The sequence below is a fragment of the Indicator indicator genome, chromosome 28, assembly GCF_027791375.1.
Source record: "Indicator indicator isolate 239-I01 chromosome 28, UM_Iind_1.1, whole genome shotgun sequence".
Taxonomy (NCBI): domain Eukaryota; kingdom Metazoa; phylum Chordata; class Aves; order Piciformes; family Indicatoridae; genus Indicator; species Indicator indicator.
Window position 1 is genome coordinate 12,161,650 of NC_072037.1, and position 26,307 is coordinate 12,187,956.

Consider the following 26,307-nt stretch of genomic DNA (forward strand, 5'->3'; position numbering starts at 1 on the left):
TGCCTGGAGGTGTTCAAGGCCAGGCTGGATGAGGCCTTGAGCTGCTGAGTCTAGCTGGGAAGTGTCCCTGCCCCCATGGTGGGGAGGTTGGAGTAGGTGAGCTCTGAGGTCCCTTCCAACCTGAGCAGTTTGAGGGTTCTCTGACTTGGTGAGGGCTCCGAGTGGCAGTGAGGATGGCACAGAGCAGGTGTCTGGCCTCTTGCTGGAATCATTCAGAGTGTGATTCCAGCTCTGGGGTGATGTTGCCTGGTTCCAAAGTGAGTAAAAACCAGGTGCAAACCTGTGCTGGTTTTGACACAGGTGAGCAGGTGCCCACCTGAAGTGAGCCAGAACATTTGCTTCCTTCTAGCTCTGCATTGCAGAGCATCTGCAGCTCAAATCAGCAGCAGCTTCCCTGGGATGCTGAGAGGAAATCTGGAGCTTGGGGAATTCTGGGCAAAGTGTTGGAGCTTGGTGCTGTCAGCAAAGGTTTTCCTAATATCAAACTTCTAAATAAAAGTGGGGGGGGGAAAAAGGAAGAAGCATGTTTGTTAATGCCTGCTTCCAGCTGGGTCTAAAAGAGCTTTTCATGGGGGATCAGCTTCAGTGGGGAGGCAATATGAAAGGTGGGAGAAATCTCCAGCTCTTTCCTCCCCTTCCTCCCAGCAGAATTCTGGCCTGGGAAATGAATTTTGATCTTTTTTTGATTTGGTAAGTAGATTTCAGCCCTGATCTGACTTATTTGCAGAGGTGCTTAGTTGCTTTCCCAATCCTGAGTGACTTTAAATAGGAACTTTTGGAGCAGTCTTAAATTCTCTCAACCAGTTCCCCCTGATTATTCTGTTCCTCCCCCTCCCCCTTTCCTGGCACACAGCTTTCTGTCAGATGCTCTTGGAGAATTATCTTAGTGATAGACAAAATATTTTTAAAAGTGGGATATTTCAGGAAGTTTTTTTTAATTTCATTTTATTTTATATATCTTTGTCCCAAAAAAAGAAAAAAGAACGAGCTGCATAATATTGGAGATTTGGATCAGCTGCTGCCTGTCCTACCTTCTTCATCTGGAGCTTGCTTTTTTGGGAAGCAAGGGATTTAAGAATAACTTAAATGGCTGAATTTAGTAGATTTTAGTTAAAAGGAAGTTGAGAAACAACATTGTTATTACCCAGCCCTCCAAAAAAAAAAAAAAATCAGAAGCTGCAGAAGTATTTAACTCCCAACTGTTCCTATTTTCAGCTCCCAGAACTGTGGGGCATATTTTTTTCATTGTTATTATTATTTTATATATTTTTTTTCCATTCATATTAATTGAATTTTAAAAGTGACCTTGGCCATGTATTGATTTGAATTAAAATTTGCTACATCAAGGACGAGCTGGCATACATCCTTCAGGCAAAATATGACAAAGCCAAGTGTGTCTTAACAGGATATCGACAGAAGAAGCTGGAATTTAATAGGAAAAGTTTGGCTTAGAAAGGAAATTGTTGCCTCTTGGGCATGATTGAAAGGTGGCTCTTTGGTGTAATCAAAGGAGTTCCTTTCAGCTGCTGGCTGGGGAAGAGCAGGGACATGGATTCACAGAATGGGTTGGGCTGGAAGGGACCCTCCAAAAATCATCCAGTTCCAAACTGCCTGCCATGGGCAGGGACACTTCCACCAGCCCAGGCTGCTCAAGACTTCATCCAGCCTGGCCTTGAACACCTCCAGGGAGGAGGCATCCACAGCCTCCCTGGGCAACCTGTTCCAGTGTCTCCCCACCCTCCCTGTCAAGAATTTCTTCCTCATCTCCTGTCTAAATCTCCCCTCTCCAAGCTTCAATCCATTCCCTCTCATCCTGTCAAAAGTCCCTCCCCAGCTCTCCTGTAGCCTCTTCAGGTACTGGAAGGCTGCTCTAAGGTCTCCCTTCTCTTCTCCAGGCTGAACAGCTCCAACTCTCTCAGCCTGTCCCCCCAGGGGAGGTTCTCCAGCCCTCTGCTCATCTATGTGGCCTCCTCTGGAGCCTCTCCAGCAGCTCCAGGTCCTTCTTGTGTTGGGGGCACCAGAACTGGAGGTAATGCTGCAGTTGGGGTCTGAGCAGAGGAGCAGAATCCCCTCCCTGTGCTGCTGCTCTCCCTGCTTTGGATGCAGCTCAGCACACAGCCACCTGCTGGGCTGCAGGTGCCCCTTGCTTGCTCACATTGAGTTGTTATCAACCAACAGCCCTCAAATCCTTCTCCTGATGCCTGCTCTTGAGCAGAGCAGGCAGATTGCAGGGCCTGGTGATTAGGGTCCATCTGGGTGAGGCTTGAGCTCCAGAAGGAGAGACTTGTGCAAGTGGAGCTGGGAGTAGAACCAGCAAATTACCTTTTGCCCAAAGCCATTAGGTTTTTATTACCTTCTTTGAGGTGAGCTGTAGGGACACAGGTGTAAATTATATCCCATCCATATATCTTTCCTGAACATAGACTCCAGTTAGCTGAGTGGAGCAGGCATTGAGAGAAAATGGTCTGCTGGAAAATAGGAGCTGTATAATGTGGTTGAGGTGAACAAAAACATTAAGTCCTGCAAACAGGTCCTAGTCTGGATTATTAGAGGGGGAAAATAAATGATATCCCATTTATTGTGCACCATCTGGGATGTGCTTTGACCTGGAAATAGCTGTGGAGTGTACTTGGGGCTTCCAGATCTTAACAGTCTAGTGGCAGCCTGCTGCCCAGCCTCTGTACTCCTAGCCTCATTCTTTCAGTGTTGTTAAAATTATGAACTCTTAATTCCTCTGAGCTATACCTGGTCCTACAGAATTTCTGCTTCTGTCAGGCTTAACTAATGGTAGGTCTGAAAAAGCAGCTGAAAGTCCTGATCTCTCTTCCAGCCAGTTTAACACCTCCAGGAATCCCACATCAAAGCAGCAACACAAAATAGGAAACCTTTCTGATTGCAGTGCCAGAGAACTGCAAGAGCTGATTCAGACAGCCCAGCACTAACCTGGCCAAAGCTGCAGTGCATTCTGTTCTTCACTCATCAGCATCATCCCTGGCTGCCCCTGCTGCTGGGCAGGACCCCCTTGAGTGTTGTCCAAGCTGAGATTGCAGCAATGGTGGCTTCATAGAGGCATGGAATTGTTTTGGTTGGAAGAGACCTCCAAGATCAAATCCAACCATTAACCCAACACCACCATGGCCACTAAACTATGTCCCCAAGTGTCCACACCTTTCTTGAACACCTCCAGGGACAGGAACTCCACCACCTCCCTGGGCAACCTGTTCCAATCCCTGTCTGCTCTTGCAGCAAAGAAATTCTTCCTAATCTCCAGCCTCAGCGTCCCCTGGCACAATTTCAGGCCATTGCCTCTCCTACTACCTGATACAAGGGAGAAGAGACCAACCCCCATTTCACTGCAACCTCCTTAGGGAGCTCACACTTCTGGTACTCATCTAGGGACAGGGTCTGGATGGCTGTGACAGGTTCTGAAAGTGTGGAGTGAATCACTGGAAGGGTGTGAAAACAGAGGACTTGGGAAAAGGCAAAGGCAGTGAGCTCATGCAGAAGCATTTTGAAAGCATTGGTGCAGGTAAACCTTGTGGGGAGGTTTGAGGCCAGCAAGAAATATATTCCAGCAAGCTGGAGTGCCACAGCTGGGCTTTTTCAGCTTGTTTTGTTCCACCGTTCACTCTGAGGATTTTCAGGAACATCCCACACAGGCTTCAGATCAACTTCATCCTGTTGATCTCTCTTTCTCTACCTGGCAGCAGCAATGTGAGATGCTATGGGTGTGGAACATGAGGGAAGAGGGAAGAAGGGAGTGTGTACAGGCAGTGGAGGTAGCAAATACTGTACAGAAAGGTGGGGGCTGTAGGGCAGCCTTTTTGCTCTTCCATTAATCAGATTTCTTTTCTTTTTTTTTTTTTCTTTAAAATTTCTTCTTTTCCTCTTACTTCCTTTTCCCATACATGGTTGGTGTCTGAAGTTGCAAGAGTCAGTTCTCTCAGCAGACCCCTGCCCTGGTCAAGTGCCAGGCTTCACAGAATTGTCAGGGTTGGAGGGCACCTCAAGGCTCATCCAGTTCCAACCCCCCTGCCATGGGCAGGGACACCTCACACCAGGGCAGGTTGCTCACAGCCACATCCAGCCTGGCTGCAAAAACCTCCGGGGGTGAGCCCTCCACTACCTCCCTGGGCAACCTGTGCCAGTGTCTCACCACCCTCATGGGGAAGAACTCCTTCATGATTCTTTCTTCATGTATTCTTTCTGCTTTTCCCCCATTCAGAGAAGAAAATGAAACCTTTGCCAATGTCCCATTTTTACTTCTTACCTATAGTTCCCCTTTAAATAATTTCACTTTATCCTTAGACCTGCACTGTTTTCCCTCCAACTCCTGGCATGCTTTTCGAAGCCGGCATTAGAAGACTCTGATTCTGCTTTCAGCTTCTTTATTTTTTTTTTCCTCTAAGTGGGTTTCTACTGGAGAAGATCAAATCCATGGAAAATAATCACATTTGCTGGTGGTTTTTGACAAGTTATTGAGTTGTGGTGTTAATAAATTGGAGAGAGTTGCTTGGCAGTGTCATGCCTACACCAGGGAATTGTGTGAATTTGTACATTTTCAGTTGCAAATGAATTGTTTGTTTGTTCTGCACTTCCCAGCCTGCCTCTTCTTCATAAACCCAGTGCCTTAGATCTTTTATTTTGGTCTCTCTATAAAATATTGAAAACTGAAATTGCATCAACTTAAAGCTGTTAACTTGACACCATCCATTCTCCTTCAGCTTGTTTTGGCTTGGTTTTTTTTTTGTCCTTCTCTTGTTCTTTCCAGGTTACCTTAGGAAAAGTACTAAAAGTGATAGTGGTGATGAGAAGCCTCTTCATTGACAGGACCATAGTGAAAGGCTACAATGAGAATGTCTACACTGAAGATGGCAAGGTAGGTCCTTGGCTATCCAGCAGCTTTAAGGATTTTTTTTTTTCAGCTGGTGTTGAAATGCCAGAGCAGGAGGAATCCCATCACGGGTGTGCTAGAAACATAAAACTGTCAGAAAGGCTCTGTGGATGTTTTGCAGAATGCTGGGCTTTAAATTTATCACTGCTTTGCTTGGAGTTTTCATACCCAAATGTCTGACTTCTTTCTAAGCTCTGAAGCCCTTCCTTGCATTTCTAATTCATCACCTTAGACCCCAGTTGCCTCCTTAATAATGTCTACTGAGAAAAGAGTTTTTCACTCTACCAGCACATCAATAGCCCAAGGTTCAGCTTGCTCTTTTCTGAGAGCTACTGGGAAATCTTGAGCTACTTTTGTGCTCAACTTGCTGAACACAACCCTGTGCACATCATTGCTGGGGAGTCCTCAGTCATCTGCCCATCACTAAGAGCCCATCTTGAGGAGCAGCTATTAAAGCAAACCTTCCCTGCTTCTCTAAGTGATTCGCTTTATGAACAATTCACCCTGCTTGAACCCTCAGATCCTGCCTGCACACACTCCATATGGCTCCTTAGCTCCTCAGGAGATGCTAATGGGAGCTGACTGCCTTCAGCTGGTTTCTCTTCTTGGGCTGGAAGGGTCTCTCTCACCCAGCCACTGGCCAGAGCTCTCCTTTGCCAGCAACACCACTAAACACCTCCGTGTTTCACCTTTTCTCTCTGGAGCTTTCTCTTCTGATCATGAAGCCTATTAAAATAAGAAGTTCATTATATCAAGATGTGCACTTAGCACCCATAGGCCATGTTATAATGAGGTGAGACTTTCCCTTCCTTTGCAAAGCACTGAGTGTGCTTTAGCAGACAGAGGCTGACCCTGGAGTTCAGCGCCTCTGACTCTGCACCTCCTCTCCCTCAGAAAGGCCAGGAGCTGTTGAAGGAAAGAATAGCACAACTCTATTTCCCAGGTGAGAGATTTCTCATTCAGAGGGAGGGGGAATGGCCTAAGAAGTAGGAAAATAAGACTTGCCTGGGTTTGATTTGCATTATTCAGATCTGCAGGTTTAAATACCACAGTGCTGCAGGAGCAGCTGCACTAGCCTGGCTCTGCATTAGCATCTAAATACAGCCCTAGAGCTCCAGCCCCTCTTCACCCCAACCTCTGCTCTAGAGTGAGATGAGAGTGCCTGAGGAGCATTGTGACAGTGCCTGATGGATCCCCAGGCAAGTCACACTTCCTTTGGGGGTGCTCATTGTCTCTGACGAGCCCAGCTCCCTTGCAATGTAGCAGTGCTCTAGATGCTGAAGAGCTCAGTCACAGAGCTCCTTTCTGAAACTCAGCATCTGGCACTGGGCTTCTGCTCAGCTCAAGGTGAACTCTCCAGAGAGCCCTGCACAGTCTCTCTGTCATTGTTTGCTGCCATGGGGAGAGAGGGACTGAGCAGGGCCAGCTTTGGGCACGGGGCACTAACCTTTGCCTGCTGTCAGTGGGGAGCAGTTCAGCTTCTCCAGAGCATCCCTGCTAACACCTGGCTTCTTTGCTTGCTCTGAGCCACTCTGCAGGGGAATCAGTTTTCTACTGACTTAAGCTTTCTGTGTCCGGAGCTAGGCTGTGTGACTGCTCCCCTAGGGCTTTAGGTGGCAGGTTGCTGTTCCCACTGGGCCAGCCCAAGGCTTACACAAACCTGAAGCTCTTTAGATATAAATAGGAACATTTCATTTGACTTCAGTAGAGTTGGAGTTGCAGCCACTGAAATCAGGAGTAAATTTGGCCTGGAAGATGAAATAAATGCATAGCTTGCTAGTTTTGCCAACGAGCACATATTGACAAACAGTAAGCTCTCTTTTTTTTTTTTTTTTCCCCCAATAATTAACTACACTGCTAATTAGAGAATAAGAATAAGATTGTGCTCTTGTAATGCTTCACTTTGCTTACTGTGCCTGCTTGGGAATGAGTGATTACAGGCAACTGCAAACAGGCCATTCCAGTCCCTTCCCTGGCACAGCAGATGCTGGTGGAGAAGTTGCTCCAGTGAGGTTTCACCACCCTGTTCTAGCTTCTGAGTTTCTAGACCAGGAGAGGGAAATGCAGTGGCTGTGAGGCCATCCAGCAAGATCTGACCAGGCTGGAGAGCTGGGTGAAGGAGAACCTCATGAAGTTCAATAAGGACAAGTGCAGAGTTCTGCATCTGGGCAGGGATAACCCCGGCACCAGTACAGACTGGAGGAAAGCAGCTCCATGGAGAAAGACCTTGGAGTCCTAGTGGGCAGCAGTGTGCCCTTGTGACCAAGAGGTCCAACAGCATCATGGCATCAAAATGTGGCCAGCAGGTCTAGAGAGGTTCTCCTCCCCCTCTGCTCTGCCCTAGTGAGACCACACTTGGAATACTGGGTCCAGTTTTGGGCTCCCCAGTTCAAGAGAGGCAGAGATCTACTGGAGGGAGTCCAACAGAGGCTATGAAGGTGATGAAGGGACTTGAATATCTCTGCTATGAGGAAAGGCTGAGAGCCCTGGGGCTGTTTAGTCTGGAGAGGAGAGAGAAGAAGGCTGAGAGGGCATCTGATCAATGTCTATAAGTATCTGTGCCAAGATGAAGGTGCCAGGCTCTTTGTGGTGGTGCCCAGAGATAGGACAAGGAACAGAGGGCAGAGATGAGTACAAACAGCAGAAATGTTGACAGTCTTCTGGTCCATTGGTCAGGCAAGTCTAGAGAAACCAAAGCTGGGAGTCTCTCCTGGCTGTAGCACTCTGCATGGTGCCAGCCCAGCAGCTCTGCAGGAAAGCTGACACTGCAGTCCCTGGGTTGCTTCAGCTCTCTGTGTGCCTGTGGAGGCTGACAGGTTGAGAGCTTCACGTGGTGCTGCTGCACTGAAGTCTGGTTGAAATGGGTTCTCCTTCTTCCAGGTTTCAATACCTTCAAAATGAAGGTGAAAAAAAATAGAAGTCTTGAGCTTGCAGTGAGTAAAGGCACAACATTCTAGAGGCTGATTTTCAGGCTTTGCTTGTAGACAGTTGCATTTCTGAAGTGCTTCATGTACTTTCCTCCTGAATTATTCACCAGCACTGCAGAATGTGTCTCTGCCAGGCTGCCAGCTGCATACCTTAGACATTTCTGGTGACACATGGCAAAAGCAATAGGTGAGATCTTGTCTTGTGGTGGGTTCTGGCTGCTGCTGGCTCTGCAGTCTCTCTTGCTTACCAGACTAACCCACTGTGCCCACCACAGCCTGATGCTTCTTAATTAGCCTCATGGTTTTAGTGGTGGCACCATGGCACCCTCAGTTTCAGACTCTGATATACTCCTTGTGCACTGGAATTTAATAGTAATTAATTAGTGGTGGTGTCCTGATTCCTGAATAAATGAAGCTATGCAGCTAACCCTTCCAGGCCAGCCTTGTTTCAGCTGAGCCATTAGTAGCCTAAGTCTGCCAAGAAAAATCAACCCACAGGGGGATTGTTTTGGCATACCAGTGCCATGCTTCTCTTTGGAGGCAAAGACCGTGGCTTAAAGCTGCTGTTGCCCCTGCAGGGATGGACTTCTGGGAGGCGTTCTGCACATCCTCCTCCCCTCTGGAGCAGGGGTTTCAAAGGAGCCCCAGTTTTGAAGCAGATCAGCTGGCTGGAGGCACAGCCATTTGGGTTTCTTCTTGTACTGCCTTTGCAGACTCCAAATCCAGCAGTTCCAAGTCTATCCCAAACTTGTACCTTTGCAGGGAGCCTTTAGAGTGGGTGCTCCCATGCTTCTTTTTGGATGCTGAGGCCAAGAACCACCTCAACAGGGCACATACAGAGTGGGTACTCGATGTCTTTCTCAGTATGCAGAGACCAAGAAGCACCTTGACAGGGAGCATTTAGAGTGGACACTTGCATGCTTTGCTTGGGATGCTGACACCAGGAACCACCTCGACAGGGCACATTTTGAGTGGTTACTCAACATCACTGCCTAGCCAGATCCTTATTTTTACATCCTTCAGCCTTAACTAAAGGAACCTAAGTCTCTCAGTTGAATTACCCTGGTAAGGAACTTGGGTTATGTTAATGCTGTGGCTCCATTAATTACCCCATATCAATAGAGAAAAGGCAGCTTTTAGCCTCCTAGCGTAAGAGAGGCACAGCAATGGTGGTATCAAAGGAAAGCTTCAAAGACAGGCAGAGCTGTCTCTCGGGTAATTTCTGATCCCTGCATTCTTTCCACTTCAAAGCTGGGGGGGGAGTGTTTGGGTGAAGGGGGGTTGAATCTGATTCCTCTAATAAGTGCTGGCACCAGACCTGTTTGATATTAGATGCGGGGAACATTCGGATTCGTTATCGCCTTTGAAATCGTTCAGACGACCTTCAGCGAGTGGCCTCTCCTTCCTTCTGCTGGGGCTGGGTGGAGAGAGTGGGGCACTGGGAAACCAAAAATAAAAAAACAAACCCAAAGCCCACTAAAAACCAAACCCCCCAGTTTAATTCACATGCAGAGGATGGCCTGAAATTGTGCTTTCAGCAGGTTTTTTTTTTTAGTTACAGATGTGTGTCTTGATTGAAAGTGAAAAGTTGAAGAACAATAGAGCCATAAGGAGGCATTCTGTAATCCCCCCCTCTCTGAGGGGGAAAGGTGGGCAGGCATTTAGGAGCTGTGCTGGGGGGGCTTTGGTAGCTTTGCCTTTTTTCTTTCTCTTTTGCTTTTTCTTTCCCTTTTTTGTTGCCTTTTTTTTTTCTTTTTCCTCCTTCTTCTTTTGAACTTGTCCCTAAGACAGACATTCATTACTTTTTCAGCTTTTCAATCTCTCTGCCAACTAATGAACATTCAGGACCTGTTGGGCTCATCTTAATGCAGCATCTAAAGTAGACTTTGTATTTTTTTTCAGCTCTTGATTCTAACTAGAGAGGATCACATCCTTGGTTTGATCACTAGAGATTAGCAAAACCATACCTACAGCTCTGTCTCTAGTCCAAGAAAGCCTTACATTACATGAAAACAGCTTTGTAAAAGTATGGATTAATTTTTTATTTTCAAGTGTAGACTTTTCTAAGGTGGAAATGGGAGGCTTCCTTCCCAACAGGCACAGGTTTGCTGTTTCAGTGGAAGTCAAGCTCAGGTCCAAGTCATGGAATCACAGAATGCAAGCTTGAAAGGGACCCCAAGGCTCATCTGGTCCAACCTTCCTAGGTCACAGTCTAGTTGAAATGAGCTGGCCCAGCACCCTGGCAAGCTGAGTCTCAATACTGACCAATGTAGGGAACTCCACCACTTCCCTTTGGGAGATGATTCTCATGTCCAGCTGTTCTCATGGGGAACAATTTTCTCCTGGATTCCAATGGGAATCTCCCCAGCAGTAGCTTGTCCTCATCACCCTTTGTCTTCTCCATGGGACTCCTTGTCAAAAGGGAGTCTACATCCTCCTGGTAGCCAGGCTGGACTCTAGCATGTGAGTGGTGGTAGTGGTCACACAGCTCCTTGATCCCACCCCAAGTGCCAGTTAATGTAAAAAGGTTTGTAGATACCTGCTTCAGGCTACTTCTGCCTTCATCTGCCCTGGAAAGGCATTGAGACATCAGCTGCCTTTTGTCTCATGGCAAGGTCAGCTGTAGGAAGCCATGAAACATCAGTCCTGGAGGTGTTTTTAAAGTAGTTATCATTGCCTCCTGTCCAGGCTGAGGACTGGGAGTTTAGGGGTCACTCCTGCAGCACTATTTAGAAGTGAGCCCCTGAGCAGGCTGAGACCTTCCAGCATTCTGAACACTTTTAGCAATGTGAATCAATTACTTGGGTTCAGCATCATCCCCCTCTCCCCCTTCACCCCCCTCTAGTGTGCTTTACTCACCTCAGAACAAGAGGAAATGGCCTGAAATTGTGCCAGGGGAGAGTTAGGTGGGAGATTAGGAGAAATCCTTTGCTGCAGGAGTGGTCAGGGAGTGGAATAGCCTGCCCAGGAAGGTGGTGGAGTCCCCATCCCTGGAGGTGTTCAAGAAATGTGTGGCCATGGCACTTGGGGCTGTGGTTTAGTGGCCGTGGTGGTGCTGGGTTGATGGTTGGACTGGGTGCTCTTAGAGGCCTTTTCTAACCCAAGCAGTTCTGTAATTCTCTGTTCCACAGGGCTGAGCTAAAAGCATTCCTTAGCTGTCAGTCAGAATTGTTCTCCATGTGAGCCATTGGGTGTTGAACCAGGACCAGCCTCCCCTTCTGCTTTCCAGGGCTAATAAAACTTCCTTCAGTTTTGCTCTTTCTAGTTTGCATACAGTCGAGCAAAACATTTAAGTCATGGATGTCTGCAGTTATCCACACCCTTAAATCTCTTGTAGTGTGATTTTCTTTTTTTTTTTTCCTGCAAATGTAAATGCAGTTTCCTAAGGGATGTTTTATTTGGCCCCAGCAGAGCAGTGCTTTGGCTTCCTTCAGCTAAACATTCTTTGTGTCGTTCGGAGCTGCATCGCTTATTCAGACACGAGCTTCATCAGCTTCATCAAAATGCCCTCATTTTAGAAACAGACTGAAGCTGAGGAATATTTGCATAGCTCAGCCACAACCCTGTACAAATGAAGATTTTGCTCTTTTTAAAGACCACATTAATTCAACAGGTCTTGTGTGTATCAGTTTTGTGATGAAACCGATGGCCTGGCCTCATTCTTCGGTGCAGTTCGAAGGAAACCTCACAGCAGTCACTGCCTTGCTTGGGTTGCAGCAGGTAAAGGCAGAGGGACAGGACAGTGAACTTGGATTTACATCTCCAGAGATCTCCTTGGCTGCTCCTGTAGTCTGAACAGCTGCTTAGCTGCCCAGAGAGGTGGTGGAGTGTCTCCATCTCTGGTGATATTCAGAGCCCGCCTGGACATGTTCCTGAGTGACCTTCTGTCAGGGGTTGAGAGGCAGATTCAACTCAACCCATGACACCTTCTCTTGGTGACCCTGCCTTGGCAGAGGGCTTGGGCTCCAGAGGACCCTTCCAACCCTATTCTGTGATTCTGTGTTAGCTGCTTGTTCTCCATAGAGCTGCTTCTTTACATGTGGCAAGGCCTGACTGTGTTTTTCCCCTCTTGCAGCTTGACATCTGGTCGAAGTCCAACTATCAAGTGTTTCAGAAGGTAAGGCTCACCTTTCCCTCCCCATAAAGTGTACAGGAGAGGTGCAAGAATGTAAAAGAATTCAGAAGCTGTTCTTTTGTTATCACAATCTGCAAATGAGAGAATGGCAGCAGTAAGTATAAAAGTGTTAAGCAGTTGAAAGTGGATTTGGGGAGGATCTCTGGCTTGCTGTTCTCCAGGCAGGGAAGAGAACATTTCTCTTTGAAAGCCTCTTGTCAGAATGCTGTAAGTTCAGATTGATCAGGGTTTAAATTCCTGTTTCCTTTCCCTTCAGGCCACAGTTCAAGGAGCTTGAGTCTGCAGCTAGTGCACAAGCTTCCTTTCATCTGCTTTTGGAGTTTGTCTGACAAATGGGGGTCAGGGACTCAAAAGGGCATAAAAGCAGGGGTCAAGAGCATGGCATATTGGCTGTTTGTGCATCTTCCTCCCAAGATTTCAGATGCAGGCGGAAGGGAAGATGCTCAACCTGTGATACTAACCTGCTGGAGATCAAAGGACAGCTTTGGAGAGGTTGGTTGCTCTCCCTCTCTGTCCAGCATTAAAGGAGAAATGTTGCTGCAGATGATTCTTTACCCTTGAGATTAGTGGATTAAATATTCTTTCTGTTTTTCTCATGCCTCAAAAATATTTGGTGTCAAGTAGAGTAACAGGGCAGGGAATAAAGCAGTGTAAATCCCAGGAACTTCCTTATTAGGGTGCTAAAGGTAACTAGTAATGGAGTACATCTTAAGGTTCTGGAATTAGGATGATGGAATCCTATTAAAGAAATGTGTGGCCATGGCACTTGGGACATGGTTTGGTAGCCATGGTGGTCTTAGGTTGAAGGCTGGACTTGGTTTTAAAGGTCTTTTCCAACCCAAACAATTCTATTATTCTGTGATCTCACTTTCCCCCTCCTCTAGTCTAAATCTGCCTCTCCTCTCTAAAATAATGCAATACAGCCTGAACATCAAGTTCCTCTTGTCCAGGTCTCTCTTGACAAAGACTACCAAATGTATGACTATTCACCTCAAAAAAACAGAAAGAAAAGAGAGCAGAAAAGAGCTTTTCTGTGCCCAGTTGAGCAGCTGCCTGCCTTTTGTTCCAGCATTCTGCTCCCAGCCCTGTCACTGCATTACCTTGGGCCATTTAACCTCTCTTTGGATCCATTTTCTGCATCCCTTAGGCTGGGGCAATACTTGCTGACTTCACAGGAGCTGCTGTTGAATTGGTTGCCCAGTGCTCTCCGGTTCTTGCATGACAAATGTGATCAAAATGCAAAGTGATGGTGCTCTCTAATCAATAGATCCTGTACTATTGAGCAGTTGAGGCTAAGACCTAAGTCAAGTTCTCAAATGGATAATAGAAAATGCTGTGGTTCAGCATAGTTAAGTTTTCTCTGATGCTGGGCTTGGTTTGGTTTCCTCTTTATCCTCTGAAGCTGCACTTGCACCCATTTCTGACAGCCAGGACTCATTCAGCTGCAGCAAAATGAAGGGCATTGATGAAACAGTGTCAGAGAAACAATGAGACTGTTACTAATGTAGGGTCTGTACTGCAGCATCTTCAGACCAAATGTTTTCATGCCATTAAAAACTCATCAGTGGATGTGTCAGAGCACATCTGAATGTTCTTGAAATGTGTTTCTCATGGCAGTCACCAGTAACACCATGTGGGAGTGCTGTGCTGAGAAGGAAAAATCCAGATGAGTAACTGCTCCACCACCCTTAGCACCCCAAAAGCAATCATCCCTCTGAAGGACAGAGCTCTTTCTCTTTAAAAGCTGCACCAAGTTCTCCAGCTCTGTCTTCAATGATAATGGAACAACATCTGGAGCTCACAAGGTACCTGCCAGTGGTAGCTGCAGACCTGTCAAATTCTCACAGGGCTGCAGCCTGACTTTCTAGGTTAAGGACCAGAGACCTTTGATCTTCAGTCCAACCCTGTCAAACAAAGCTAAATTTGTCCTGACTTTGTTTGCAGCTGCTGGCTGTGTCAGCAAGCCTCTCCTCTCCTGATCAGGCAGGGTACCTGTGTGTGTGAGCTGAGGGGATGGCTCCAGGAGGGCCATTAACTGTTCAAATGTGTGGTCATTGCCTAAGTTCCCTGGAGACTCCTTGAATCAGGTCCTGGGGTGAATAAGCTTTGCAGGCATTGAATCCACCAGCAGGGTTAGATCGAGAGAATGGAGCTGGGAAATGAGAAAAGGAAAGCTGAAAGGGCAAAAGAACAAGGAGCAAAGAAAAGGTTTTTCAGACTTGCTTGTTGGTCTGACATTTAAACTCCACAGGAGCAGCCACTGTTTTCATCTTAAACCTCCTCCCTTTTAACACTTTGCTTCTCTGGATCCACCAGCACAAGAGGAGGAACACGGTGGGAAATACCCAGATACTTGGGGGCTTAAATCTTGGTGGGAAGAAAGTTCATGAGAGCTTGCAGAATTCCAGGTCATTGTGTAGAGGATTAGAAAAATAAGTATTGTAGAGAATGGTGCAAAATTCATAACTTTGCATTCAACAAAGAGGTAAAAATGGAGGACAGGGGAACTGCTTTGTGGATATGAGCATCAGCTGTTTGCTTCATCAAGAGCAGCACAGCTGGGTTTGAATCACAGAAAGCACTGGGTTGGAAGGGACCCTCAAAGGGCATCTTGTCCAACTCTCCTTCAGGCAGCAGGGATACCTCCAACTAGAGCAGATTGCCCAAGTTTGACCTTGAATGTCTCCAGGGATGGGACCTCACATCCCTGGGCAACCTCTTCCATTGGCTCACCACTCTCATTGTGCAGAACTTCCTCCTGATGTCCAACCTAAATCTGCCCTGCTCCAGTTTCAAACCATTGCCCCTCATCCTATCCACACAGGTCCTATTAAACAGTCCCTCCCCAGCCTGCCTGCAGGTCCTCTTCAGACACTGAAATGCAGCTGTCCTGTGTGGTGGCATCAGTAGGGCTGCTCAAGCCCCACGCAAAGGCTTTAAACCCATCCTGATCTCAGAGTCCCCTCCTTATTTACACCTAAATGCTCTGTCCAGTTTAGCATGCCACAAACTGGATTGGTTTTGACTCAATATGCTTCTTCCCAGGCAGGTTTTAAGCAGAGCTGTGGGAAGCTTTGTGCCTGCCCAGCTGTTTGTGAGTGAGCTGTGGCATCCCAAAGCGCTGCAAGAGGGGAGCACAATTTTCCCCACTACAAGGGCACATAAGTATTGTAATGTATGAAGATGTATTCTTGTCAATAATCTCAGGGTACAATCACATGCAGGATGAATGCATGCATGAGACAAGTATTGGGCTATTGATGATATCTGTTCAAGGAGAGGAGATGGACTGTTCCAGGGTCACCTGCATGATTTGCTCCTGTGGCATGATCGCTGCTCGGCTCGGTGCAGAGAAGGCAAAATAAAATCTCTGTGACTCAATCCAAATAAGCAGAACAAGCAAAACAGAGATTTCAGCACTCTCTGAGCTCTGAACACAAGTGATAAATCCTCTGCCTCAGAAATGGTGGTAGTGCTTTACTGAACTGGGGGTGGAGAAGGGTGTGTGAAGGATCCACATGGAGTTCATCAGTGCCTGTTTGTAGAGGCACCAGCAGTCATCCTCCACAGTGCCTCTTAGGCACCAGGCTCTCCCCCAGAGAAAGTCAGATGTGGTCCTGGGGAGCAGCTTGAGGAATGGGAATCCTTGGAAGTATCCTTGGAACTTTCTCCTCAAGGAGAGAGTTGTTAGCTGTTGGAATGTGCTGCCCAGGGAGGTGGTGGAGTCACCATCCCTGGAGGTGTTCAAGAGGGGATTGGACCTGGTATTTGGTGCCGTGGTTTAGTAGTCATGAGATCTTGGGTGACAGGTTAGACTTGATGATCCTTGAGGTCTTTCCAACCTTATTGATTCTGTGATTCTGTAAACAAAAGCACTGGAGCAGTTTCCCACAGTAGGAAAGGGCCTTTGTCATCCTGCAGAGCTCATTGCTCCAGGCGTCTCTCTGCTAAGGCCACGAACTTAGCAAGGTTTAAAAAAAAAATTGAAAACCTTCCAGGGGATTTAGAGAATCCCTTTATATGAGATGGAGTTGTCAGTGCTCTACTTGAGAGAATAAACCAATAAGTAAGTGGCAAGGAAAGTTCTAACTCTTTAAAGGAAGCTTGGCACCTACCTTTAGCAAAGCATATTGACTGGCAGTGAGGTAAAATACTAAGAGAGAGATAGCTCCTTGAGTTCAGCTGGGGGCTGGTTGGGTTTTGATGCCAGGTGTAGCTTCATACATCTGTGGAACTTGCCCAGTCTGTGGTGGAGCAAGGCTAAACCATAGCTCTTTGCTTTTGTGCTGCTTCTTGCAGGTGGAGGAAGCTCTTGTTCTGTGTTCATAGATTCATAGAGTGGTTTGGGTTGGAAGGGACGTTAAAGATACCATCCAGTTCCAAGCCCTCTGCCATGGGCAGGGACACCTCCCACCAGCCCAGGTTGCTCAAGACCTCATCCAGCCTGGCTTTGAACACCTCTAGGGAAGGGACATCCACAGCCTCCCTGGACAACCTGTTCCAGTGTCTCCCCACCCTCATTGTGAAGAATTTCTTCCTCATCTCCAGTCTAAACCTGCCCTCCTCAAGCTTTAATTCAATGTTCTCAGAGGTTGTTCCAGTTTCAGTCTGGTTTGTGTTCCTTGTTGTGTACAGTGCCCTAGACAAGGGAGCAGAGATGCATTTGGGCAGTCCGTGGTTGTGGGCAACTTGAGTTTGGAAGCAAAAAAGAGAAAACTGTCAAATCTCAGGAGATATTTAATGGCTATGGTGGTGTTGGGCTGACAGCTGGAGGAGGGCAGGTTTAGACTGGATATTAGGAAGGAATTCCTTGCAGGAAGGAGGTTGGAACTGGGTGATCTTTGGGGGATCCCTTCTAACCCAACCCATTCTGGGATTCTGTCTTTTCCCACTGAAACAATTCTGGGATTCTGTAATTAACATTAAGAAGGAAAGGTTTTGTGTTCAGATTGAGTTTCTTTGCCAGAATTTCTGCTTTCCCTGCATCTGAAGCCCCCTTTTGCTCTGTCTCCAGGTGCTCAGTTTAACTCCAGCTATTTTGTTTAGCAAAGTTGTGCTTCAGGACATTGCCTTTTCTTGCCTTTTTTTTCTTTTTAAAGGCAGGAGTTCCAACATCTGAAATGTGAAATATTGAACTTATCTGCAAGATCTCTTGAAAAAAATCCATTTCAAGGTCCAGAGCAACAACCATCCCAATCAATGTGCTCTTCTGAGTAAGCTCCAGCTAAGCAGAGCTGGAGGAATTAGGGACCGATAGCTTGGATTGCAGGAGGTAAGGCAGAGCAATAAAAGGGAAGTTAATAAAATCAAACCCCACAATGTACCAGAATCTCATCCTACACCCACAATAAATTAGTTTGTGATTCCAACTTGGCTGGAAGAAGAAGAAAAAGTGTGTCCCTTAAGCGAGCTGGCACAGCTGCAGTTTGTTTTGCTCTGCTTTGGGCTGGAATCCTTTTGCCATTACTAAAGCTGTGTATTGATCTTTTTTTTTGTTGTTATTATTGGCCTGCCACCCCTCCCCCCTTCTTTTAAGATTTTGGGGCAGTTTGTGCTTTCTCTCATCATCTCTGTGATCTTGGCTGAGGCAGGGCAGGCTTAGACTGGAGCTTAGGAAGAAGTTCTTCAGGACGAGGGTGGTGAGACTCTGGAATAGGCTGCCCAGGGATGCTGTGGATGCCTCCTCCCTGGGGGTGTCCAAGGCCAGCTTGGATGAGTCTAACTGAGAGGTGTCCTGCCCATGGCAGGGGAGTTGGAGGTTGGAGCAGATGATCTCTGAGGTCCCTTTGGCCTAAGGCATTCTAGGATTCTATGACACCTGTGCAGGGTTGGGCTTGGGGGGTGTCTTTCCCCTACTCCTCTACCTCAGACTGGACACCCACTTTGATCTTTTGTAGGAGCACTGTCTCAGCGCTTGTTTATGGTAGAAATCACCTCAGTTTGCTTCCAAAAAAGCCATTATTAGTGTTCTAGCAGTGCTGGGCTGGCTTTTATCTCCCTGTGGAATCTCATTAGCTTTACATTACAATAGGAGCAGCATATGTTCGACATTGCCAAAGTGGCCACTCCATTTACATTCGTTAATAGCATCGGGCTTGATTATTTCTGTTAAGCAACTTCCTTCAGTGCCAAGGAAAAAAAAAAAAAAAAAGACTTTGTTGTTCAGGAGGGAAGAAGAAAAATAAAACAAACCCCAAAAACTGTGGAGTTTGTTAGAAGTAGAAATAGAGCAGACGGAGAGCGGCTGCTCATAAATATCTTCAGAACTTGCTATTCTTTGACATGTCTGCTGCTACCCCATAAAATAACATCTTGAAAGGGAAAAAAAAAAACCTCAGCTCAGGGCTTGGATTGCAGGCAGCTCGGAATGCTGCAGGAGAGGTGTTCAGGGAAATGAGCAATTGGAGTTCTGCTGTGCTATTAGCTCCATTAATCAGGCTCCTTCTAATTGATTTGTTTCATAGGATGGCTGTGGTGGGGTTGGGTTGATGGTTGGACTTGATGGTCCTGAAGGTCTCTTCTGAGCAAAGTGATTCTGTGATTCTGTAAGTGGCTTAAGTAGGCTGAGGCCCATTTCATGAATTCATTTCGTGAATGAATTCTGTGATGGAGTGGGGCCAGAGGAGGCCACAAAGGTGATCAGAGGGCTGGAGAAGCTCCCCTGTGGGGACAGGCTGGGAGAGTTGGGGTTGTTCAGCCTGGAGAAGACTCCAGAGAGACCTTAGAACAACCTTCCAGCATTTGAAGGGGGCTGCAGGGAGCTGGGGAAGGACTTTTTACAGGGGCTGGTAGTGATAGGGTGAGAGGGAATGGATTGCAGCTTGAGGACAGGATATTGAGACTGGAAATTGGGAAGAAATTCTTCAGAGTGAGGGTGGGGAGATGCTGGAACAGGTTGCCAAGGGAGGTTGTGGATGCCCCCTCCCTGGAGGTGTTCATGATCAGGTTAAGCCTTGAGCAACCTGGGCTAATGTGAGGTCTCCCTGCCCATGGCGGAGGAGTTGAAACTGAAGGATCTTTGAGGTCCCTTCCAACCCAAACCATTCTGTGAATGTTTTCCAAACTCAGCAGCATGCTCAAGGTCCCCAAAGTTTTCCCTCTCCAGCATCAGCATCACATGAATGGAGCTGGAATTAGTTGTGCTTTAATGCTGGGGAGCAGAATCTGTGTCTGAAATGGTAGTGGAGCTCAAAAGTGGATCCTGTGTGGGCCAGGCTGATGTGCTGCAGTGTTGTGAGGAGGAAGCCTGCGTGGTGTGAATTAGAGCCTGGCTGTGCACAGAGTTATTGAGGCACACGTCTTGGACACGTCCACCTCCCAGAATAGCTCCATCAGCTCCATCTCTCTCTCCAGTGGAAGCCTCAGAGTGCTTCAGCACAACTCACAGTGCTGAATTAGACTAAGTCCCAATTAGGAACAAGTGCCGTGAGCTGGGAATAGCAATCGTGGCTGCAGTTCCCTCTTCATCTTACTCACAGCTTGCTGTGGGGTGGAGGCAAGCCCAGGGAAATGCATGGCCCAGCCCCGCGCAGAGCACTTCCTCCTCTCCCTCCTGCAGCTGGGAAATACAATGAAATCGCTAAGCAGACAACCACCTCGTTGGGATGCTTTGATATTACCGATGTGGACCATTAATGGGTTTACAAGTTACTAATGAGGGCCATTAATAGATTTACAAGTTCCTAATGAGGACCATTAATAGAGGTACAAAGTAGAGATGTGAAGGAGCTGAGCTGTTTGTGTTGTCCTGAGTTCTGCAAGAGCCCAGCCCAAAGGGCTCCAGCAGTCAGCCTGGAGTTCCAGCAGTCAGCCTGGAGTTCCAGCAGTCAGCCTGGAGTTCCAGCAGTCAGCCTGGAGTTCCAGCAGTCAGCCTGGAGTTCCAGCAGTCAGCCTGGAGTTCCAGCAGTCAGCCTGGAGTTCCAGCAGTCAGCCTGGAGTTTGTGGGCTCCAGCAAATGTCTGCCTGTGCCAAGGATTGAGGAACTGTGTGAGAGGTGTCAGAAGCAGCCCCTCCAGAGCCAGTTCAAAATGGGACTGAGTTCAACAACAAAACCCAAACCACCAAACCACAAAAGCAAATCAAAGCATTTTGGTTCCCCTGATTGTTTTTTTTTTTTCTTCAAGTCCTCTTCTTATAAATATATTTTTTTTTCTTTAACTCGTCTTATAAATACAGATTTTAAGGTGTTTTTTAATTCTTTTTTTTCTGTAATTCTTCTTACAAATATAGATTTTTTTTAATCTGTAATTCTGCTTCTTATAAATACAATTTTTTTCTTTAATTCTTCTTATAAATAAATACATTTTTTGTTTAATTCTTCTCATAAATATAGCTTTTATTTTTCTTTAATTCTACTTATAAGTATAGATTTGATTTTTTCTTTATTTCCTCTTATAAATACAGATTTTCCTTCTTTAATTCTTTTTCTTATAAATACAGATTTTTTTTCCTTTTAATTCTTATATAGATTTTTTTCTTTAATTCTTCTTATAGCTGTAGGTTTTTTTTCTTTAATACTTTTTCTTATAAATGTAGATTTTTTTCTTTAATTCTTCCTACAAGCATAGATCCTATTTCCTTCCTACAAGCATAGATTCTATTTCCTTTACTTCTTCCTATAAATATCTTTTTTCCTTTAATTCTTCTTATAAATTTAGATATTTTTTCACTCTTCTTACAAGTACAGATTCTATTTTTTTTCAATTCTTCCTATAAATATCTTTTTCCCTTTAATTCTTCTTATAAATATAGATTTTTTCTTTAATTCTTCTTATACAGATTTTTTCTTCTTAATTCTTCTTCTTATAAATATAGATTTTTTTTTCTATTTAGTTCTTCTTATAAATACAGATTTTTTCTTTTTAATTCTTCTTATAAAAATAGATTTTTTTTCTCCTTAATTCTTTTTATAAATATAGATTTTTTTTTTTTCCCTCCTTAATTCTTCTTCTTATATATATAGATTTTTTTTCCTTTAATTCTTCTTCTTATAAACAGAGATTTTATTTGTGCTGTCTTTAGCTCAGTTTCCCAGATGTAAGCTATTGTTATGGCTCTGTCTGGGAAATTAAAAAGCTTTCTATCAGAAAGCTTTTCCTAATGCAGGTATTTATAAAGCCAGCATCATATTAATTGATTCCTGGCTTCAGAAGGGAAGGAGCTGGGAGCTTAAATCTCATTTGTTCAACAACTGGAACGGGACTGCAAGAGTTAAAATATTTGAAGTTTTCCCATTAAAAAAATGATGCTTTTTTTTTTTTTCTGTTAAAAATGCAGCTTAATTCAGGGGATTTTAGCCTGTTGAGAAGGGCTTGGGCTGTGGATTTTTGGGTTGGGGGTTGGGGTTTTTTGGTTGGGTTTGTGGTGTTTTGTTTTGTTTTTTTTTTTTAAGACATCCGCAACCTCTCTGGGCAACCTGTTCCATTGTCTCCCCACCCTCACTCTAAAGAATTTCTTCTTCATCTCCAGTCTCTATCTCCCCTCTTCCAGCTCAAAGCCATTGCCCTCCATCCTGTCACTCCCAGCCCTTGTCAAAAGTCCCTTCCCAGCTTTGTTGTCACCCCTTCAGGTACTGGAAGGCTGCTCCAAGGTCTCCCTGGAGCATCTTTCTGGTTTGGGTTGGAAGGTGTCTCCTCACCCTCCCTGCAAAGAATTTCTTCTCAATCTCCAGTCTAAATCTGCCCTAATTTCACAGACTAGATGAGACTTCAATCCCAAAAGCAGAGATTCTGCTCTCCTGCTGCAGACATTTGGAAGCTGGGCAGATGATGTGCTAGGGATGCTTCCATTTTACAGGATACAGGAAGTGATATTTGCTTTTTACAGCTGGGTTGGTAGTCCAGAGTGGGAAGCAAAGCCTCTGAGTTCAGTATTGTTCCATCAGGCTGGACACTTTCCCCATCGAGCTGACATCAGCTACTGGTCTTGATCCTTTTCCCAACCCTTTCAGCTTTTATCATGTTTCTGAGCTGCTGTGTTTGGTTTTCCTCCCTGTGTATGAAGGTGTTATGATCGCTTCAGCTGATCCTTGTATGAAGCTGGCAGAGGGGATGGAAGCTGTCAAAACCCAGCCAGAATTACTTTGAGAGTGTCCCCACAGTCACAGAATCCTTTGCTTTGCTACTTCTTTGTGGAGTTTGTGCTCTTTTCCTGCAGATTTCATGCTGCCTGGGCTGAAGTGCAGGACGGGTAGGTGACTGTTGTGCTCTTGTCTCTGCAGGTGACAGATCATGCCACCACTGCTCTCCTGCACTACCAGCTGCCCCAGATGCCAGATGTGGTGGTCAGATCTTTCATGGTAAGTCCATTGGGAAGAGAATTTTTCCAACAGCAGCTTCAGCATGCAGTGCTGGTTGGACTGCATCATCTGAAAGGTCTTTTCCACCCAAAACGATTCCATGATTGCCATTAGGCAGTTCTGGTGCACTTGGAACCTCTCCCATTTAACCAAGGTGGCCAGCAGAGAATGCCTCCAGTTCCTTGTATCTGATCCCTGGCCAAGGATGAAGAGCTCATTCCCATCACCCTGGGGTCATTGGAGTGGGAAGGCTGAGCTGTATATGGAATGGGCTGTAGGTGGAATGTGCTTGTGGATGCCTCCTCCCTGGGGTGTTCAAGGCCAGGCTGGATGAGGCCTTGAGCTGCTCTGTCTAGCTGAGAGGTGTCTCTGCCCATGGTGGGCAGGTTGGAGATGATCTCTGAGGTCCCTTCCAACCTGATCCATTTTGGTTTTTCCTTTCAGCAGGTGTCTCAAGTGCACATTTTAACTTCATTTACCTCTTTTTTTTTTTGTGTGTGTGTATTCTGGTTCAGAAAATTTGTAGTGCAAGCAAAGCCCACCCAAGCTGCAGTCCATAACAGCACTTTGCTTGTCATGTGCTGGTGCCCTTGTCCCCACATCCCCTGCTGAACCCAGAGAGGATCCAGTTCTTGTGGAGGAGAGTCATTGACAGGCAGAGGTTGGGTTGCTACAGCACAGGCTCTGATGAAGATGGAAGGATTTGTTTCAATAAACTCATCTGACCTCTTCTTCAGAGAACAATTTTCTCTCATCGATGTGATTCGATAGGATTTCAGATGACAAGATTCATGTGCAGCCCTCAGAGCATAAATCTGCTGCTCTGGGGGGTTTTAGCTGCTGGATCCCCTGGAGCTGGGAATTGGGTTCTGCAGTGCTGATTGCTGTGTGTGGTAGTGGGGAGGAGGCAGGAGCTTTACCTAGGAACAGCTGAACTGACACCTGGAGGGTCAGCAGCAGCCCTGTAGGTATCTGCTTGTCAGTCTAATCAGATTTCAAATGGTACAGAACTCTCATGACCAATGAGTATTGATCCCAAGGTCACATTAGAGAGGAAGCTCGTTAGCTTGCCGTGGAAGCCTTTTTATCTTCAGCCCTGAAGAGTTCAGCCCATTGCAGTGTGACTGCAGCAGGGGGGTGATGGATGGTCATGGGGAGAGACAAACCAATATTTGCTTGAAGGAGGAACCCATCAAGAGCAATCAGAATCCAGGAGAACTATGAGGAGCATGGCAGATTCCCTGATTGCACTGGTTTGGAAGGGACCCTCCAAGGGCATCTTGTCCAAGCCCCCTGCAGTCAGCAGGGACACCTCCAACTAGAGCAGGCTGCCCAGGGACACAGCAAGTCTGATCCTGAATGTCTCCAGGGATGGAGCCTCCATCACATCCCTGGGCAGCCTGTTCCAGTGTCTCACTGTGCAGAGCTTCCTCCTGGTGTCCATCCTAAACCTCCCCTGCTCCACCTTCAAACCATTGCCCCTTGTCCTGTCCCCACAGGCCCTTCTGAACAGCCTCTCCCCAGCCTTCCTGGGGGCTCCCTTAGAACATTTGCCTTGCCCTGTGGTTCTCTAGCTGCAGATCCCTCCTGCTCAGGGGCTGTGAATGTCTGTGGACAGATTGTTCAAGTGATTCAAAAAGCCAGAGGTGCTGAGCAGAGTGGAGCTGAGCTGTGCAGTGCCCCTGTCCCCCCCAGCACCAGGCACCTCCGTGGGGCCTCGCCAAAGCACATCCTCTGTCCTTGCTGTGTGACAAGAATGATGACCAAGGGGAACATCCATAGCTACCTCTCTTCACTCCTCTCCCCTTTTGCTTTCAGACCTGGCTGAGGAGTTACATCAAGCTGTTCCAGGCCCCCTGCCAGCGCTGTGGGAAGTTCCTGCAGGAGGGGCTGCCACCCACCTGGAGAGACTTCCGAACGCTCGAAGCCTTCCACGACACTTGCAGGCAGTAGCAGCCCAGGTGGCAGCAGGAGCAGTGGACACTCTGGGGGGCTGGGAAGAGAGCTGCTGGTTTGATAGGAGGTGCCATTGCTGAACCTCTGCTAAGTGGTGAGGTTGCAGTGATTCATTTGGCTCTGAAAGCAAATCTGCAAGGCACAGGTGAGGTGAAGCTTTTGGGAGAAGCTGTGTGTGATGGCTTCGTGCTTCTGGGCTGCAGGGATCCCCCCTGGGGAGGTCTGACAGGAATAATCATTCTTCTAAACCAAAATATCTGTGTACAGTCTGTGGTTTGTGACACAATTTGCAATGTTGATGACTTTTGTAAGCCTGAAGTAAACTTTTCTACTCCAGAACTTGTGCTGTTCATGGTTTGGCCACACCAGAGCCAAGGGGGCTGTTGGATTTTTCAGCACTGCTCCTTTCCCTGGAAAACTGGAACCATTTAAACAGCTCTGCTGATCCCCAGCTGCTCTCTGCACACACACTGTGTTTCCTCAAGGATTTAAAGTGCCCATGTAACACATCAGCAAAGGGTAAGAGCCATCCCAGGAATCACTGCACTTGGAATGGTTGGGAATCTTCAGCTCCTGCCAGCCTCAGCTGTTTTCCCTGCACCAAAGGTGAGGAAGGTCTCTGGTCCAGTTCCAGCTGAATGTTTGCTGGCCTGGGGCTGCAGTGACACTCCAGTGTCTTCTCTGGCATCCTCTTGAAGAGGGTAGACTGAGACTGGAGATGAGGAAGAAATTCTTTACAGGGAGGGTGGGGAGACACTGGAACAGGTTGCTCAGGGAGGTTGTGGATGTCCCCTCCCTGGAGGTGTTGAAGACCAGTCTGGATGAGGCCTTGAGCAACCTGGGCTGGTGGGAGGTGTCCCTGCCCATGGCAGGAGGTTGGGACTTGATGATCTTCAAGGTCCTTTCTAGCCCAAAGCATTTCTGATTCTGTGAAATTGAGGAACAGAGGCTGTGGAAGCTTCATCAGAGCAGAGTCAGCTCTTGGCTCAGGAGGAATTTCCCAGGAGGTGGAGGAGAACCTCCCAGCCCTGCTGGCCACACTTTTCTTGATGCACCCCAGGATACCCTTGGCCCTCTTGGCCACAAGGGCTTAGTGCTGTCCCGTGGAGAACTGCAGGTCCCTTTGGAGGCACAACTTTGTGTGTGCAGGAGGAGCTGTGTGTTTGCTCCAGGGGCTTGGTCAGCTCTGCTTGGGGGTTGTGTTGGTTTTTTTTTTTTTCACCTTATTATTCTTCCCAATCCCCAAAGAGAAACATTCCAGAGCAGGGGGGTACAGCTGAATTACCTAATGAAAACTTTTTGTGCTATTACTTGACCCAAGTTGCCTTCTGAGTACAAAGATCACCCAAGACAGCACAAGGTGTGCATCTCAGATGAGAGCGAGCCTTGTAAATAAGCAGCCCTGCTCTCCAGCCCGTGGCTGTGCTAATTAGGAGCCCTGGCTTTCTGATGGGCTAAGCACTTTGCATTTGTTGTTCCTTGGAAAGGTCACAGTGTGGTCTCCAGGCTGCTTCAGGTGCTGCTGCCTGCTCCGTGCTGTTTGTCCTTAAATCATGGTGCAGGGGAAGCAAACCCTGAAGTTTGCAAAAGTGTGAAATGTGGAACCAGTGTCTTGGCACTTGGAGGTAATTAGTTGCAGCAAACAGCATCAGCTGCTCCCTGTGTTAATTGAGCCTGAAATTTTAAACCTGTAATTGGTGAGCCTGATGGGGAGTCATAAAACTCACTCTGGGTACCTCTGTGCAAAAATTAATTGTCTCACAGGAGTGCAAAGCAAACGTGTTGGGCACCTTCCTGCCCCCAGAGACCTGCTCTAGAGGGGGGAAACCTTCTCCCCTCGTAGGCAGGAACTGATCTCCAGTCCTGCAAGGCCTCAAAGAGGTTGGAAGATTCCCATCTTGGGCAGTGGAATTGGCTGGATTCTTCTGAAGGTGAGGAATTGCAGCAGGTTGGATGCAGCCTGTGCTTGTGTCTGCCTGGTGTCCTTCCTGCAGGCTGGAATGCTGGGGGGCAGTGCCTGGTGGTGGCTGAGATGGGGACTGCCAAGCCATGCAGCAGCTCACTGTAAGTTTGGGATGTGAGGAACAGAAACTGGGAG

The 26,307-nt window shown here is 46.9% G+C and overlaps 1 protein-coding gene across 2 annotated transcripts in view; it reads left to right on the top strand.

Annotated features, from left to right (window-relative positions):
* MED27 (mediator complex subunit 27) overlaps positions 1-24,532 on the top strand; it is a 94,709-nt gene extending 70,177 nt beyond the window's left edge. The window contains exons 5-8 of one of the 2 annotated variants that reach the window (XM_054393372.1): positions 4,772-4,879; positions 11,897-11,938; positions 22,176-22,253; positions 24,072-24,532. In XM_054393372.1, the coding sequence (XP_054249347.1) occupies positions 4,772-4,879; positions 11,897-11,938; positions 22,176-22,253; positions 24,072-24,206 (363 nt within the window). In that variant the 3' untranslated portion in view covers positions 24,207-24,532. The remainder of the gene's footprint in view (positions 1-4,771; positions 4,880-11,896; positions 11,939-22,175; positions 22,254-24,071) is intronic. The other variant, XM_054393373.1, reaches the window with a different exon arrangement.
* Positions 24,533-26,307: the final 1,775 nt, after the last annotated feature.